Source organism: Ursus maritimus, unplaced genomic scaffold (assembly GCF_017311325.1).
Source record: "Ursus maritimus isolate PB19 unplaced genomic scaffold, ASM1731132v1 scaffold_22, whole genome shotgun sequence".
Lineage (NCBI taxonomy): Eukaryota > Metazoa > Chordata > Mammalia > Carnivora > Ursidae > Ursus > Ursus maritimus.
This window is the reverse complement of record NW_024424675.1, coordinates 29,692,284-29,710,064: the sequence shown is the minus strand read 5'-3', so window position 1 is coordinate 29,710,064 and position 17,781 is coordinate 29,692,284. Positions and strand designations below refer to the sequence as shown.

The window sequence follows — 17,781 nt, the reverse complement described above, 5'->3', positions numbered from 1 at the left end:
AACTGGTTATTCATTTGAAAAAATATATTAGAGCTCAATCTCATACCATACACAAAAATACATTCTAGTAGATCAAAGATCCAAATGCAAAAAGCAAAACTTTAGAAATGTTGGCAAGGATATGAAGACAGAAACGTGTGCACACTGTTGGGGGAATAGTGGTGATGTAAACTCGTAAGGCACTTTAGAGAACAATTTGAAAATATGTAATGCAGAATCCTTAAGGGAAATTTTCATCCATATATACAAGGAAGATAGATGCATTTATTCCAGCAGTGTTCATTACAAAATACTGTAAACAACCCTAAATGTCTCTTGACAAAATAAGTTTTTTTTATAAAACAGAACACCATCTAGCAAATAAAACATATATTAGAAGTATATGTCAAGATAAAAATATCAAAACCAAAGCCGAGTGAAATAAGTAAGTTGTAGAATGATCTCAGTAACATACCCAATTTAATACAAAAATATATACAAGAATGAAAACCTTAAGTTCGTTAGAGTAACCTTCAGGGAAGGAGGTGAACAATACATAGGGGGCTTCAGCTATGTTTATCAGAATATTCTTACAAAATGAAGTAACTGAATAAATAGGACATGATGTTAAAGTTTGACACAGCCAGATGGTGGGCATGAGCTTTCTCTGTATTGTTATCTTTTCCTATGTATTTGAAATATTTCATAAAAAATAAAAGCCCTAATGCTTTTAACCCCCTATTTTTATGGAGAGAATGCTTCTCCTGCTGGCAGTGCATTTAAAGACTATTCAAAGCACTGTCAGATCCTGACCTCTGAAGTTCCTACTGCTCTGCTGAGCAGGAAACAGCCAACAAGTACTAGCAAAAGCTGAAGAAATCACATTTCTTTTTCTCTTAACAGTAAGAATGACTTCCCAAGTCTTTAACCATCTTCATGACTCTTAGGATCCCAACCCGGCTGAGAAGATTCCCTGTCTTGGGTATAAAATTCTAGGCAGGGCCTACATGTGCGTGTCTTCTGGGTTCATTACCATAACCACCATTCAAAAACCTGCACAAATCCCTACAGTATATGGGAGTTATCTGGATATTGTCAAGAATAAATTGGTGGCTCTCAGGCCCTGGAGGTCCTCCACCTGGCCTATCAACAACAAAGATGTCAACCCTTGGAGGCTCTCCTACAATCAAGTTAAATCCCAGGTGTAAGAGAATGCAGCATACATGTATTTGGAATCTGTTCACCTCTCTCCACCCGCACCGACATCATCTTGTCCAAGCCATCACCATTCGCTTCCTAGAGGACTATAACAGCATCCTATTGATATCCCTATTTCTGGTGTGTGTCCTATCCAATCGCCATAGAGTTTAGCACTCAGAATGATCAGTTACGTCACAGGTTTCTAAAACACAAATCTGGTATTGTTCCCCTTGTTAGAACCCAGTACCATCCTATTGGATTTAGGATAATATAAACAATTTTAAGGAAGAGTCTGAAGATCTGGCCTGCTTCTCCCTCTAACCTCCTCCTCATGCCCCTTTCTTGCTCACTGTACTTCAACTACACTGCCCTTCTTTCAGTCCTCAAGACCACGAAACTCTTTCTCACCTCAGGGATTTCAAAAGGCTATTTTCTTTGGAACACCCATTCCCCTCTCCTTTCCATGGATAAATCCTATTCATCTTGTAAGTCTTATCTTAAATGTTATTTCCTCAGAAAGGCCTTCCCTGAACCCAAGGCCAAATCAGATACCCTGGTATACTCTCAAATGGTACCCTGCACTTTTCCTTTGCATCATCTACAAGAGTTTATGTTTACTGGTACGAATGCATATAAAGCCTGTGAATCTTGCGGAAATGGGGTTATTATGTTCAAGACACTCCTCTGTTCAAAGCCCTTCAATGGTTCTCCACCAGACGCAGAATATGGGCCAGACTCTTTATAGCACGACGCTTAAGGCTGGCCACAATTCGGCATTAGAGTATCACAGGAAGGCACCAAGAGGCTAAAGATCTAAGTCAGAGTTACTAACTACTGGGTTGTAGGCAAGTTTTCTGGCTTCTCAGAGACCAAATTTATCTATAAAACAGTGGCATTAGTGTATCTGGTACGGTTGCTAAGATAATCCAATGTCAACTTAGGTGAAAACACTTACAAGTAATCTAATATCCATTATTTTGTTTTTTTTTTTTCTTTGTGTAAAATACACGTAAAATTTACCATTAGTGACATTTATAGCACATTTACAATGTTGTGCAAACATCACCACTTGCTAATTCTTGTTACTCCTTTTTATACTTCTCCCTCTCTGTCCGTAATGACACAATGCTGTTTGGAATACCTCTCTCTTTTTAAGATCTAACTGTAATCTAATTTCCTTCATAAAGTTATTCCTGATCTCTAAGTGCTGGGAATAACTGCTGTATTTATCTAAAAATACTTAATGCTTACCTTTCTTCTAATACAATTGAATTCTTACCCAATTTGCCCACTAGCCTAGGAGTTCTGTGAGAGCTAAAACCACTGTTCATCCACCTTTATTTCTGAAGAAGAGGACATTTCTTTAGAGGACTTCTGCTCATAAAGATTTTCTCTCTGATTCCATACTTACTCTAAACTAGAAAAAGTGACATTTCTAACTGAATGCCAGAAAATACAGAGTTGGTCTTTTTCATATTAGAACAAAGAACTCTAAGTTAAGAGAAAGTGTAGTTTAGTGTCGACAAGACACAGCCTTTTGAGGTGCAGCTTTCATGTCTTAACAGGTATTTAATAACCTAAAAACCAAGATTTTTGGTTTTTAAAAATAAAACCAATAAAAATACAAAATAAAAACCAAGGTCTTTAAGTCCCAGTCCCCTGCATGTTAACAGTCATAGTCTACAAAGAACTAATTCCTTGGCTGTTTTCTTTTGAGCTCATTTCTCTTTTAGGTTGCTATGCACATTTCCATAGTACATATGAGGTAGGAAGTTCATGGGACTCTCCCAAGCAGGATATGCCTAGCAGGCTAATAAGAACTTGAGTGCCCTTCCAAGACAGCTTTCCCCTTTCAATAATAGTAGTAATAAACAGCAACACATGGGTATACAACAGTTTACAATGTGCTTTCACACACATCATCCCATTTACTCCTGGCAGAACCTACCCAGATGAAATCCTGGGAAGCCAGAAGTAAGTAAGACTCTAGATTTTACAACTTCTGGATTTAGAGCAATCATGTTCCCTTCCTCAGAGCCAAGAAAGGTAAGGAAGAAAGCTATAGAGGCCAATTTACATTTACTGCATTCTTTTTTTTTTTTTAAGAAGATTTTATTTCAGAGAGATAGAGTCCCAAGCAGATTCCGCGCTGAGCGCAGAGTTGGACACTCAACTGACTATGCCACTCAGGTGCCCCACGTTTATTGTATTCTTTATCACACTCCAACCACCAGACAGTAAGCAACATGAAGGCAGGGACTGCATCTGTTTTGTTAACCAACACAATTCCTAACATCATGCATACACTGTGCCAGGCACATACTGGAATCTCAGTAAATATTTGTGAATTAATAAATGAATCCAACTATAATGTGATGCAGAAAATGGATATTTCTTAGGAAGGTCACCAGATAATGCTAAGCATGAAGATGCTTTCTGGAGAGTTTGTAATTTGTCACAGTGATTCTAGAGACCAAGAACACTACATTTCAACAAGAGATCAGCCCCACTAACAGGTGTAGCTCTTAGCTACCCCTTACCTTGATTCGTGAACTGGGGTTCAGCATGATGTACTTAATGGAACCTTGGATGTTCTCTGTCCAGGAGACCAGCCAAGTAACCTTGTTATCATGTCGGACCTCTTTCCATTTATGTCCTGTAGGAGGAGAAGGAACCTTGGCATCTCTGTGGAAATAACAAAGCAGGAGGGCAGTGAAATGAGGAGAAGCAAGGGACAGTTTCACTTTTCGTGATCTAAAGTGGATAATCTGTTGAGCATGTATTTCCCATGTTTCCTCCTCATCACCAGTCAGTAACTGAGAAGTACTTGGAGATCTGTACATGGAGATACCACGTTGTTCCCAACAGCTCTGTGTAGCCTGCGGAACAATCCCAGCAACAGTACTCCCAAGAACAAAGGAACCCCCTCCAACCTTGATTTCTGGCCCAAACAACGAACTGTGCTCACTTGCTACAATTGATGATGATATCCTCAGGCATGATCCGTCTCTTCAGCATGCCCATCTTGGGGTGGTTGCCACGGCCACGGAAAAGCCCAGGAGGTTCTATCTTGAAGTTGGCAATCCTCTCTCTGTGGTTATCCATAATACAGAAGCCATATTCTTTCAGTAATTTTTCATTCTCCTCTTTGATTTTCTGGAACACAGCAAGGAAGTACTCAAAATGGGCTCAAATTGCTGTTCCCTATTCATATTTTATCTCTTATTAGAGAACAGTTCAAGGTACAGAAAAGTCTAAAAAAATCACTAACAAATAAATGCAAATGTGGGTATCTGGTGGGCTCAGCTGGAAGAGCATATATGACTCCTCATCCCAGGGTCATGAGTTTGAGCCCCACGCTGTGTGCAGAGATTACTTAAACTTCTTAAAAATTTTTTTTGAAAAAGAGAGGAATGCAATAAGGATAACCTCTAATAAAGTTTTCAAACTTTAAGTACAATAAAATTCCCCAAAATATCTACCTTTGAGGACTGATCCAACTACAGATTCAAAGCTGATTTTCTTATTTTAAAGGATTTATGTGTGAGAACACGTTACCTAGGTATTTTTAAATATAACTTAAACAATTAACATCATTTTGTTGAGTAGTGTCAGAATGGCAGATGGGGAAGAATCTATGACAGGACTCATAAAGAACATCTCCATATTTTCTTTTCTTTTCTTTTTTTTTTAAAGATTTTATTTATTTATTTGACAGAGATAGAGACAGCCAGCGAGAGTGGGAATACAAGCAGGGGGAGTGGGAGAGGAAGAAGCAGGCTCACAGTGGAGGAGTCTGATGTGGGGCTCGATCCCATAACGCCGGGATCACGCCCTGAGCCAAAGGCAGACGCTTAACCGCTGTGCCACCCAGGCGCCCCTCCAAAGTGGTTTTTAAGTTTTAAAACACCCCTGAAGTAAAGAATAAACCAAGTTTCACTAATTTGGAATATTGAGAAGACTAAACTGAGACTGAAAAGTCTGATGCAATTATCATTCTTATAGTAACTCATAATTTTTAAACTACAGCTAAGTTGGCACCATCAAACAATGAATTATAGAATGAATACAAAGGCCTAAATTGCATAAACATGCAAGTCCCTTAAAGTACTGAAACTTTAGAGTTTTAAAATTCCTTAAAATCCATTACTTCTGGACCTCCAGCCTGGGGGGGAAAAAAAGGACACAGACAAGACAAAGGAACTCTAGCCTGGATTTCTCTGTAACAAAAGTTGGCAAACCTTTTCTAGATAGAAAATATTTTAGGCTTGAGGGCTATACAGTCTCTGTTGGAACTACTCAACTCTGCCACTGTCACATGAAAGCAGCCATAGATGATATGTAAACAAGTAGATGTGGTTGTGTTCCAATACAACTTTTTAATAAAAATAGGCAGCCTATAGTTTGCCTACAGGTACCCTAGAAGAAAATGACATCCCACTGGATACTGGAAAGATCCTTCTGGAGTGGAGATGGAGATGGATGAGCATGGCTAGATTGCAGGGTAAAAGAGACCAAGAACAGGGAGGTACACAGGCAGTATTATTGTTGCTGTCTTAAAACCCTAAAATCCAGGAGCCACTGCATCGGTCTGCCCATCTTTAAATACTAATACTGGAGTTATGGACTGGATTTTAGGTCACAAGAGCACCAGGTTCTTACGTTGAGCCATTAAATAAAGTGACTATTATACACAATTTTTAGTCTATGTAAAACCCTTAAGAAAATTTAAACTTCACTAGGCCAAGAATCCTAAATCTTTAGTATAGAGCCATGTGAAATTACTAAAGTAAAATCTGTATTGTAAAAACCAAGAAGAAAATAAGATGAACTAAACACTATTCCAAAGTTCTCCAGAGGTTTAAGAAATTCTGTAGTACCAGTTTCTCTTCCTTGCTCATCTGTTTCCGAGCTTCTGTCTGGGCTTTGAAATACTGGCTCATCTGGGTAAAATCACATTTGCTTAGGTTGGTGATAATATTCTTCTCTTCATTAGTCATTTCCTAGTCAAAAAAAAGGGGGGGGGGGAGACAGAAGAAGAAGGTAAATACACAATTTACCCCATAGGTTTCTTTGTGATTACAGCAAAGCACCATTTTTTTCAGCCAAAGGTGTCTAAAGAGGTAGTCAGTCCATCTAAATTCATGAGTTTTGAAAAAAAAGAAACATAACTTTATTACTTTGTTCTATTATAAAATATTTAATAGAAAAATGCTCTACATGATTTTTCCTTGAAAAAGGTATGGAACTCTTTTGTAATTTCTTGGGCTCCTTACACCCTGCCACATCCGCAAGCATATGTATCCCACAGTTGGAGAAACATGAATATATATCATTTGCTTTAGTAATGAGAGAAATATTTCCATACTCATTCTCTCTTAGAAACATTATCCCTGCTCTACTCACTTATTAAATGTTATTTCCAGAGCTATTCAGAAGGTAAGCTTCAGCTCAGCCTCTGTCCACATAATCCAAATTGAGAATGAGATTGTTTAAAATCACCTAGACAGATGTAGGAAATGTGATTTCAAGAGCAGAAAGTACCAAAAGCAAGTAAGAATGAATCAAAAGGGAACGGGACATCACATTAACATGTCTCTTTGCAACAGCAGACAGAGGACAGGCAGTCCTGCAGAGACAAACTTTCCTCTGCTCAGCCAGGGCTAAGGTTTTTTTGTTTGGCCTAATAAACTTCCTCCTGCAGCCATATGAGAGTGTGAGAAGAAAGAAATATAAGTATCCTTGTTGGATAGAAACCCTATATATTATAGTGAATGAATAGGGGGGAAAAAACCTTTAAATACAGTAAAATTCATAAAGCTCAAATTTTACACCACGGAATTTTTTGTAAAGTTACAGTTTATTAATTTAGTACTTGATTAATACTTCTGCAAGGTGCTAGGATATTAATACATGGGCTACAATACCTTTCTCCAGTCTTTAAAGAAATTTTTCCTAAATATTTCCTTAGTAGTATATTCATGGTCGAGCATTTTTGCAAAGAAGGTAGCTACTTCTTCTGCTTTGGGGCTCAGCTTCATGACTTTACCTAGAGGAAAAAGCGGTTCCAAAAATTGAGGTGTATAATTCATGTTTTGCGTATAAATACTGAGCTCTGGAGAAGTCTTCTAACTGATGGTTTTCCTTTCCCAAGGTACACAAAGGTCTGGTGACACATGGCAACAACAACAACAAAGACAATACACTGATTTATATCTAGTTGTATGAATTCTCCTTCTCTTTAGCAGATATTTACCTGGGTCATTCTTTGGAGACTATGCCAGTAAACTGTTCCCAGGTGCCTGCTCAGGACAGGGATGAGCTGGGGGAGGCCCAGCCACTCTTCCTTTTCCTTTCAGCAAGCAGGGTCCTTTACACCTCTTCAATGGTTTTTAAAAATCAAATCCTCAGAGGGACTCCTGCCACTGCTAAGCTAAGCAGCCTCTGTTCAAGAAGGGGAGGAAGGGATAGGGCAGAGAGTGGAAGAAAGGAATTGTGGGGAAAAGAAATAGGCATCTTTCTTCTTCGAAGTTAGGTGGGTGGAATATGAATAAAATAATATATATCCATAGCAGGCAAGCCCAGATATCCCACATGAAAAATCTAAATAAGACCTTCCTCTAGAACTTTTGTACTTAAAGTGTGGTTCACAGACCAGCAGCATTGGCATCACGTGGGAGTTGTCAGAAATGCAGAATCTTTGGGGCACGTGAGTGGCGTAATCAGTTGGGCATCCGGCTCTCAGTTTCAGCTCAGGTCGTGATCTCAGGGTCCTGAGATGGAGCCCTGCGCCTTAGGCTCCATGCTCAGTGGGAAGTCTGCTTAAGACTCTGCCACTGCCCCTCCCCACCCACGCTCTCAGTCTCTCAAATAAATAAGCAAACAAACCTTAAAAAAAAGAAATGCAGAATCTCAGGCCCCACCCCAGATCTACAGATTCAGCAAGTGCATTTTAAGAGACCTCCAGGTGGCTCATGTGCATAGCAGAGTTTGAGATGGTTGCTCTGGAATATAGGCACTATGAGGTTGCCTCTTTCAGGGAAGTAAGACTCATACAGATCACAAGGGATGACTGGGGTTCTTGGTAGTGTGTACATGTTAGTAAAAGCTGTTCTAAAGGAATCCTGATGTTACACAATGAAAACTCCTAACTTCTAAAGTAAATCTGAATGCGGCCTAGGGGTTTTGTGTATAGCTAATTAGTAATAAAGCAATAAAGGAAAGTACTTGGGAGTTTACTCTACTTTTCAAATAGAATATTTTTAATAGTACTCTTAGGGCCAATTTCCATTTTTTCTTGACTATCCAACTTTACAACACCATCTGGAACTAATCCATGGCATAATAATTTGTACCTAAAATGAGGTTAAACACCATTCTACTGCCTTACTATTAAATAGGTACTAATAATTCACCAAGGATTTTCACTTTCATTATAGAAAACTAAAACTTAACCAGAAATCCACTCATTTCAAAACTCAGAAGATTTCATGATGGTTGGGAAGTTATCATCCCTAATTGCAGGGATGAAGGAAATTGTGGCACAAAATTGAAATTGTCAGGGTAGTCAGGAAGAACCTGCTTGAAATCCGTAACTCAAATGGCCAACAGGTGGCGCCACTTTCCCCTTTCAACCCCCACACCAAGCTCCTGCCTTTGCAAGAAGACACTTTGGGGAGGATAGGGTTATTAGCTTTCAAGGGTTTCCTGCACTTCTTTGGATCTCCCCAACTCAGGTCTGAACTAGAGTTGCCAGTAAAGTTGTAACATCCTTCTTTCTAATATAAAGGAAAACATTTAAGTCTTTAAAAATAAAATAAATGAAATAAAATAAAATAAAAGGCAAGAAAGAATTTAACTGTTCTTGGGTCTTTTTGGCTTATATAAACTGGTATCAACAAATATTTGAAAAACAAAAAAATGGAGACTCTTTGGGCAATTTTACTGAATTCTGTACCAATAGAGGAAGCAATTTTGATGCCTCCTGTTTTACATGAGCCGTCAAAAGAGGAAATGACAGCTCCCCCAGCAGCAGAGTGGTGGGAGAATGACTTGAAGGTTCCTGGCAATGGGAGCACTTTATGGAAAAGGCTGAGCTCCAGGAAGAAGAAACTGCTGAGTCAGAGCTGGAAACTGGAAGTTCTCAGCAGAGACAAGTCACTGCTTCAGCCAGCCTGTGCCCCACCTCCCCCGCAGGTCCAAAGGAGTCTGAGCACTCTCTTTCCTAGAGAGCAGGCAGGACTTATAGTATCAATTTGGACTAATAATTCAAATACAACATCCTGACTTACTACAGAGTGGGAGTTTACACAAGCAAAGGGAAGAAATCCCAGTAAGAAACCCTACTGAGGAAATGATATAGCTGGAGTTCCTATAATGGAGCACTGAGCAAGAGTGGAGGAAGGGACCATAGTGACCAGTGATGCCTGTTTCAGCGCTTGGCTTCTCATCTTGAAAAGAAACACCCAGGGGCGCCTGGGTGGCTCAGTTGGTTAGGTGTCCGACTCCTGGTTTCGGCCCAGGTTGTGGTCTCAAGAGTCGTAAAATTGAGCCTTGCGCAGGCTCTGTGCTCAGTGTGGAGTCTGCTAGGGATTCTTTCTCCCCTCTCCCTTTGCCCCTCCCCCTCCTCTCACTCTAAAACAAATAAAATTCTTTTTAAAAATAAAAAGAGAGAGAGAGAGAACCCAGAGACTAGAGAATCTAGCTTTCCTTCAAATCATTTTGAACCTCAAAGTGGGGCTTTACTAGTTGAGCTTTCTAAAGCTCTTGGTAAACCTAGACTTGAGCTACAGAATACATGGACTTTCAGGATTGTCTTCTTCAAGGTTCTAGGCTCTTCTTCCTCATTGGAGTTTGGGTTTGGAGTCATAGTTGAGCATCCCAGGAATGACCAACTACGAGGGCTAATAGAACTCTTGTCCTGTGTGCTATGGTCAACACTAGTCAGAATGTTTATCTGATGCAAGCATTTGTCATTAAGGCCATGCAATCAGGGATTCGTCAGTATTGTCCACTGCTGGGTCTTGATGTCAAACACAGGCACACTGAATAAACAGCGTTTTAAAAAAATGAATTACAGCTTGCCAAGTTTGACATGTCCACGTGCAAGACCCAACCTTTCAGTATAAACTACTGCCTTTATCTGTAAGTATCTGTGGCCCTAAGGTCACTGCTGGTGGAAAAAGAGATGCACCAGAACTCTCTTAAGTGTTCACCACTGATGCCTTTCAGCAGTTTTCCTGCCCAGTATTTCTCAAAGTTTGGTCAGCAGACCACTTGGTTTGAAAGCACCCAAGACAGACTCTTAGATTCTTCTACTCAAGGACAAAAATACCAATGGCAGTTAATGGACAATTCTGAGTGTTCTAAGAGAACCAGGCAGGGTGCTGCTTCACAGCAGCCCATAAAATTGGACTGCACATAAAGACATAGTGTTGTGCTACACATACAATTAGAGACAGACACTTACCAGCCCTACCTACCTAGAAGCTGAGGGCTAATTAATCTTCAACCAAATACTAGTACTATATCTCATCATGAACAGCTTGTCAGCTTACATTTTATCGCTGAAGTAAAATACTACCATTCAAGTAAGGCTCTTCTAATAAATCTTACAAAGAGTAGCTCCTCAGAAATGGAGTTCAGATAAAAACATTTAACTACGGGGACCAAGTACTGTGACCTACGTAGATGGACATTTTTGGGACCATGCAGTTAAGACATTAACAGCCTCTTTCTCAAGGTACTTCTTCATCACCAAACAGGCCTTTAAGAGTTAAGTAAACACCTGATGACCCTTCCCCCAAACCACACAAGGACAATAAAACAAAATGAAATAAACAGAAAGGATTATATAGCACAAGATCCTTCCTCATTCTCTATTCCTAAATAGAAGCAGACTCTTTTCTTGGCCAAGAGTTAGACAACCTTGGAACAACTCACCATCATAGTAAAACTTGACACTCTCTGGAAGAGGCTCATATGGTGGAGCAAATACAGGGCCTTTATGTTCTAGGAATTTCCACTTGATGCCTTCAGGATAGCGCTCTTCTTCCCACCTTTAAAAGAAAAAGTATAACCTCATTTAGTGATCACCTAATAAATGCCCAAATAATTAATCTGCTCAATTGATTGGTGCTCTAGAATAACTCTGGGCCCCATCAAGGCCTGATCAAAATTACCATTATTCTTCACTTTGAAAAATCCAACACTCACAACAAATAAAATGGAATACTCAGGTGAATGCAGGAAAATACAGTTCAACAGTTCAGTTCTAAGACTGGATACAAGGGATCCCCACTCAAGGAGCTTAGCAAAAACTGGGGGATATGGAAATGGAAACAGCTGTTTTACCTCAATGGTATACATGGCAGAGGCATTATTTAGCTGCTGATACATAGAAAAAGGCCTCCTGGGAATGGAGATGGCAGGTGAAGGTAGGGGAAAAACAAACCTATAAGAAAGTACATAATACAACAGAAGACTGGGGAAATAATAGTTCGGTTGGGGTATACTGAGTTTAGGGTACTTATGGGTTAGCTAAAGCTATCTAGCAGACCCTGGTAAGTGAATGTAAAGTTTTGTGGAAACAGGTTTTAAAAAACCTTTCTACTTTAAAAATGATTAGACATACAGAAAAACAAAGACAAATAAAAGGAACACCATATACCCACCACTTACATTCAACAATTGTTAATATTATGCTAAGTTTCCTATCTTTTGCTGAACCATTTCAGCAATGTACATTGCAGATATGATACCTCACCTCTAAATAGTTCAGCAAATGTCTGTAAAAATAAGGATATTCTGTTACAGAACTACAATACTATTATCGCATCCAAAAAAATTAGCATCATTCTAATACCTAGACCGTATTAAAAATTTCTGAATTACATTCAAAATGTATTTTATAGGCCAGGATCCAATTAAGGATCATGCACTGCAACTGGCTGACATGTCTCTAAGTCTTTCTCTTTTTTGGAATTAGACAGACCTTCTCATCATCACTGCCATTTTCTTTTTGTGAGTCAGCTGTCTTACAGACAGGGTATTTTAAAACTTCACAGATTCTAATCTTCTATTTCTACTTTAAAATTAAAAGCCCTAAAGTTCTATAGAAACCTTCTAAAGGCTAATTATGCATATTCTATTACTTCCTATCATCTTTTAACTCCAATACTTTTTTTCTAACTCCAATGTTTTAAACAAAGTTCAGAAATGTTAAATAAAATTATACATATCAAAATGCTATAATAAGAGCATCACTATAAAAACAAAGTCAACATAGATGGTCAAATGATTTTGATAAGGGTGCGAAGACCATTCAATGGACCAAGGAATCTCTTCAACAAGTGGTATTGGGAAAACTAGATATTCACATGCAGAAGAATAAAGCTGGGCCCTTACCTTACACTATATAAAAAAATAAAATGGATCAGAGACCCAAACACAAAGGCTAAAACTATGAAACTCTTAAAAGAAAACACAGTGCAAAAGCTTCATGACTTTGCATTTAGCAATTATTTCTTAGACAAGACACCAAAAGCACAGGTGACAAAAGAAAAAGATCAACTGGACTACAAAGTTAAAAACTGTACATCAAAGGACATAAGAGTGATGAAGCAACCCACAAATGAGAGAAAAGATTTGCAAAGCATATATCTGATAAAGGACTAACATCTAGAATAAAGAACTACAACTCAACCACAAAAGAACCGACCCGATTTTAAAAACCGGCAAAGGACTCAAATACACATTTCCCCAAAGATATACAAATGGTCAGGTAGCATCTGAAAAAAATGCTCAACATTACCAATCATTAGGAAATATAAATCAAAACTATGAGATACCGCACACACCTATTAGGATGACTATTATAAAAACAAAACAGACCAGGAAATAACAAGTGTTGACTATGATGTGGAGGAATTAGAACCCTTATGCACCGTTGGCGAGAATGTAAACCACAGCCACTGTGGAAATCAGTACAGTGAATGACTGCTGGAAAGTGCAACACAGAACTACCATATGATCCAGCTATTTCACTCCTAGGAATATAACCAAAACAACTGAAAGCAGGTATTTAAACAAATACTTATTCTCCAATGTTCATAGCAGCACTATTTACAATTGTTCAAAGGTTGAAACAATCTAAATATCTATCAATAGATGAATGGATAAACAAAATGTGGTCTCTCCATACAATGAAATATTATTCAGCCTTAGAAAAGAAGGAAATTCTGGATGAACCTGGAGGACAGGGGACATTTTCTTAAGCGAAATAAGCCAGTCACAAAAGGCCACATGCTGTATATTTTCACTTACATGAGGTATGTAAAGTAATCAAATTCACAGAGACAAAAAGCAGAAGGGTAGTTACCAGGGTCGAGGGGAAAGGGGAATGAGGGAGAGTTGCCATTTAACAGAGTTTCAGTTTTATAAGATGAAGAGAGTTCTGGAGATGGATGGTAGTGGTAAGGGTCAGACAACGATGTGAATGTACTTAATACACTTAACCGCCCACTTAAAGATGGTTAATATGATAAATTCAATGTTTTTATGTTTTACAACAATTAAAAATAATTAGAAAAAAAAAAACCTCCAAGTCAAGATTTAACAAAATCTTAAATCTAGAAGGAGCATTATCCTCAGTAACCAACCTACCACTCTACATATGAAACTGGAAGGATCTCCCAACTAGATACCGCCATAGGAAAGGCCTAGATGCAGGGACCCATCCAAATCCCAGAGTCTATTATACTCCAAATCAGAGAAAATTCACATGTATGTGTATCTGTATGTATGATGTGTGTAGGCACGTATGTGCTACAAGAAACCTATGTGAAGCAGTCACAAAGTAAATGTGAGGAGGTGCAGAGCACCTTGTTTTCCCTTATACTAGGACTTGGTTCCATTCTTCATCAACTCCAGTGGTTTTTAATTAAGACTCCAAACTGTTTTTATAATTCTTCCTATTCCAACATGTTAATCCTGAGGACTCACAGTAACTTCCTTACCACTTAATTAAAATAAATTCAATCCCTTAACACTAAACCTCAGTTAAAACAGAAAGTATCCTTCAAGAGGCTGATATCATTGGATCAACAACTATTACTATACAAATAAAAACAGTAGTGTTGCTCTTTTAAGCCTGCATCAATGGCTCACCAGCAAAATTAAGAAAAACATGTACTTAGACACCAAAATGACTTCTCTATGGCAGGCTTATGAATTCAAGACAGTTTTCAACTTGACAGTAAAATATGCTCGAAAAGGGGAAGGTGGAGAGTGCTAGAAACTGGTGTAAGAGAGGAAGGTAAACATCCATATGCTGTTTGAAATCAAGTTCCTTTGCAGTTAACAAGCACCTCACAATACACTGTAAAATGCATATTTAAGATTTTTTAAATTCAGAAATAAAGCTCACATACTATAGCTTTCCTGGAGCTAATCTCTAGAATCAAGGACAGTTTCTCTGGTTTGAGAAGAGTATCAATCCATATCCCATAAATTTCTTATCACTATTAATAATTGCTTTTGAGAGTCCTGGTGTTTCAACACTAATTCCTTACATTATAACCCTAACCTCTTACAGCATTTTGCCTTTGCCAAAAGAGACTGAAACCTCTGTTTAAAAGTCACCTAATCCCAGCAACGAATTCCCCAGGTTCTAAGTCTTTGTGTGAAGAATAAACATGGGACTTCTGTTCCAACTGGTCAGCCCTGACACAAAAGTATATTTAACTCAAGGCAGACCTAAAACTCCACACACCTACAATGAAAATGGGGATCTCGGTTAATAAAATTTTCCCACAAGCCTGAGCATACCACCAATAATTTTAACACTGTTTCTATGGGGGAAATGTGATACAATAAAGAAACCCAGATGGGATCTGAACCATTTTCACTTCTCCACAATTACCAAAGAGGAGATAAAGATCAAAGTTTTGCTGGTTTCTTTTTGGCAACATTAACAAATCTGTAGACTTTGGAGGGCAGCAAAAGATCTGCATGTTTGCCAAACTGATGAAGTATGTCTCTTTTAGTGGGAGAGCAAGAGGAATAATTAAAAAAATGAGACTATCTGCCATGCCACTTCACTCCCTGACTAGGCTGTCAGTGGCAGTCACTGAGAACTGGACCACTGACTTCAGAGTACAGCAGGCAGCCTACCATGACAGGAAGAAAGGGCAAGCTACCAGCTAAGAGGATGATCATTCTTGTTCTCTACTTATAAAAACTTACAGTGTGCCATCAAGCAACGTGCTTAAGAAAGCACAAAATTTAACAATCAGACTTGAGGACAGCATGCATTGGAGGCTGTAGAAAAGACTGCTGACCCCCCCCACCAAACCAATCATCTTTAAAGACTAACCAATCCCACTTAAACTAAAATAAGAATAAAAATCAAAGGTTATGGTCTCTCAGAATTAATGTGTGGCAACACTGATAAGGATTTCAATCACAGAAGCAAAATTACTTTATTAGACCCTTCCAGGGTATCTAATTCCACACAAGGCTGGACCAGGATAAGAGTATATCTGCTTCAGGGTCCGACAAGAGCCAAGGCTCCGAAGAAAGAGAAGACAGTAGGGAGCTAGTGTTGATAAGGAAATAATCTTGTTCATTCAACAAACACTTATTGAGCACCCACCAAAGAACCCTGCCAGACATAAAAGACTGATGAATTACTAACCCACCATTCTCATGACTCCTCTAATACCCCCTAATTTACATAATCATTTCATTTTATCTTGGGGTGCCTGGGTGGCTCAGTTAAGCATCTGACTCTTGATTTTGGCTCAAGGTCATCATCTCAGAGTCATGAGATGGAGCCCCACGACAGGCTCAACAGGAACCTGCTTAGGATTCTCTCTCTCCTTCTGGTTCTGCTCTCCCTCTCAAAACAAAAAAGGAGGGGGGCATTTCATTTTATCTTCAAAAATTGTTTGAGGGGTACCTGGGTGGCTCGGTTGGTTGAGCGTCCGACTCTTGACTTCAGCTCAGGCCATGATCTCAGGGTCATGAGATTGAGCCTTGTGTCGAGCTCCGCACTTGGTGGGGAGCCTGCTTGAAATTCTCTCTCTCCCACCTCTCCCTCTGCTCCTCCCCCCGCTCTTCCTAAAAATAAATAAGTAAATCTTTAAAAAATTTTGTTTTATTAAAGGTGAATATTCTATCTCTGAAAACCTTTGATTAGTTCCAAAGGAAAAAATGGGGGGGGAGGGAAGAACAAGAAAATAAAAACTTATCCTTTTGTTTCCTTTTTTTTTTTTTTTTAAAGATTTTATTTATTTTATTCGACAGAGATAGAGACAGCCAGCGAGAGAGGGAACACAAGCAGGGGGAGTGGGAGAGGAAGAAGCAGGCTCATAGCAGAAGAGTCTGATGTGGGGCTCAATCCCATAGCGCCGGGATCACGCCCTGAGCCGAAGGCAGACGCTTAACCGCTGTGCCACCCAGGCGCCCCTCCTTTTGTTTCCTGATTCTGCTTTGGAAAGGCCCAGGATTCCTTTGCTCTGTGATTTTCCTTTTCCACACTTTCATTTTAACCCCATATGTGTCACATCAACAATGCCAATTACATAACTTGGTTGAGCACTTCTGCCACTGCAGCTCTGCTCCTCTCAGACCCCTCCCTGGTCACTGATTTCTCCCTTTTTCTCAGGCATGCTATGCTGGGGAGATTACTGTTCTAAATTATAAAAGCCACAGAGTAAATGCACACAAATGGGTCTGGAAGTCTACATACCAAACTATGAATAGTGGTTACCTCAAAGCTGAAAAGGTTAAAAATGGGAATTGGAAAAAGAAATCATTTTTTTCTAACTTACACACCTCTGGATCATTTGACTCTTTTCAACACAAATACAAATCATGTATAATTGGTACAGTAGTTAAATCATACAAAGTTTTAAGAAGTACCAGTATTAAAAATACTTAATTTCAAAATTCCAAACACCAGAATTTATTAAATAAAAAACAAAATTTCCCACCTACACACACATCTCAAAAGTAACCTGCTATTGCTAGTCTCCTCCATAAAGACTGAATCTTCACTCCCAGTGAGGACACCTGTTTTCTCAGTCACAACTCTAGATATTCTGATATTCATTAATGTTTCCTAATCTAAGAGACATTACACAAAATGATTTATCATTCATTATTTTCTTGGCATTTTTCTTTGCCCATATTTTAAGATGTTTACTGATCACTTTTCTAGGACTGTTCTTTTCATTTTTAAAAGACCTTTTTTTCACATTAAGAATCTTAGCCCTCTGTAGTGCAAATATTTTCCCTTTTTTTTTTTTAATGGCATGAGTTTGTTTGCCACATACAACACTTTAATTTTGATGTATCAATTTTGTAAATCTTTTGTAAATCTTTTCCTTATGGCTCTGGTCACATGTCCTGCCTCAAAGGTCTTCATTATTCCACAATTTTAAAATATTCATCCAGATTTTCTTGTGGAGGTTATTTTTTTAAACAAATAGGCAGTCTCCTGAACATGATTTATAAAATAATCCGTCTTTTCCCTGTCATTTTTTAATTTTTTCCCTATCATTTTATTTATTTATTTATTTATTTATTTATTTATTTATT

At 38.6% G+C, this 17,781-nt stretch overlaps 1 protein-coding gene across 2 annotated transcripts in view; it reads right to left on the bottom strand.

The window, feature by feature from the left end:
* The window catches only part of TOP1 (DNA topoisomerase I), an 87,716-nt gene that overhangs the window by 16,262 nt on the left and 53,673 nt on the right, over window positions 1-17,781 (bottom strand). For both annotated transcript variants that reach the window (XM_040638311.1, XM_040638313.1), the window contains 5 exons: window positions 11,122-11,237; window positions 7,107-7,228; window positions 6,060-6,182; window positions 4,148-4,335; window positions 3,720-3,864 (listed from right to left, as the gene is read on the bottom strand). In XM_040638311.1, the coding sequence (XP_040494245.1) occupies window positions 3,720-3,864; window positions 4,148-4,335; window positions 6,060-6,182; window positions 7,107-7,228; window positions 11,122-11,237 (694 nt within the window). The remainder of the gene's footprint in view (window positions 1-3,719; window positions 3,865-4,147; window positions 4,336-6,059; window positions 6,183-7,106; window positions 7,229-11,121; window positions 11,238-17,781) is intronic.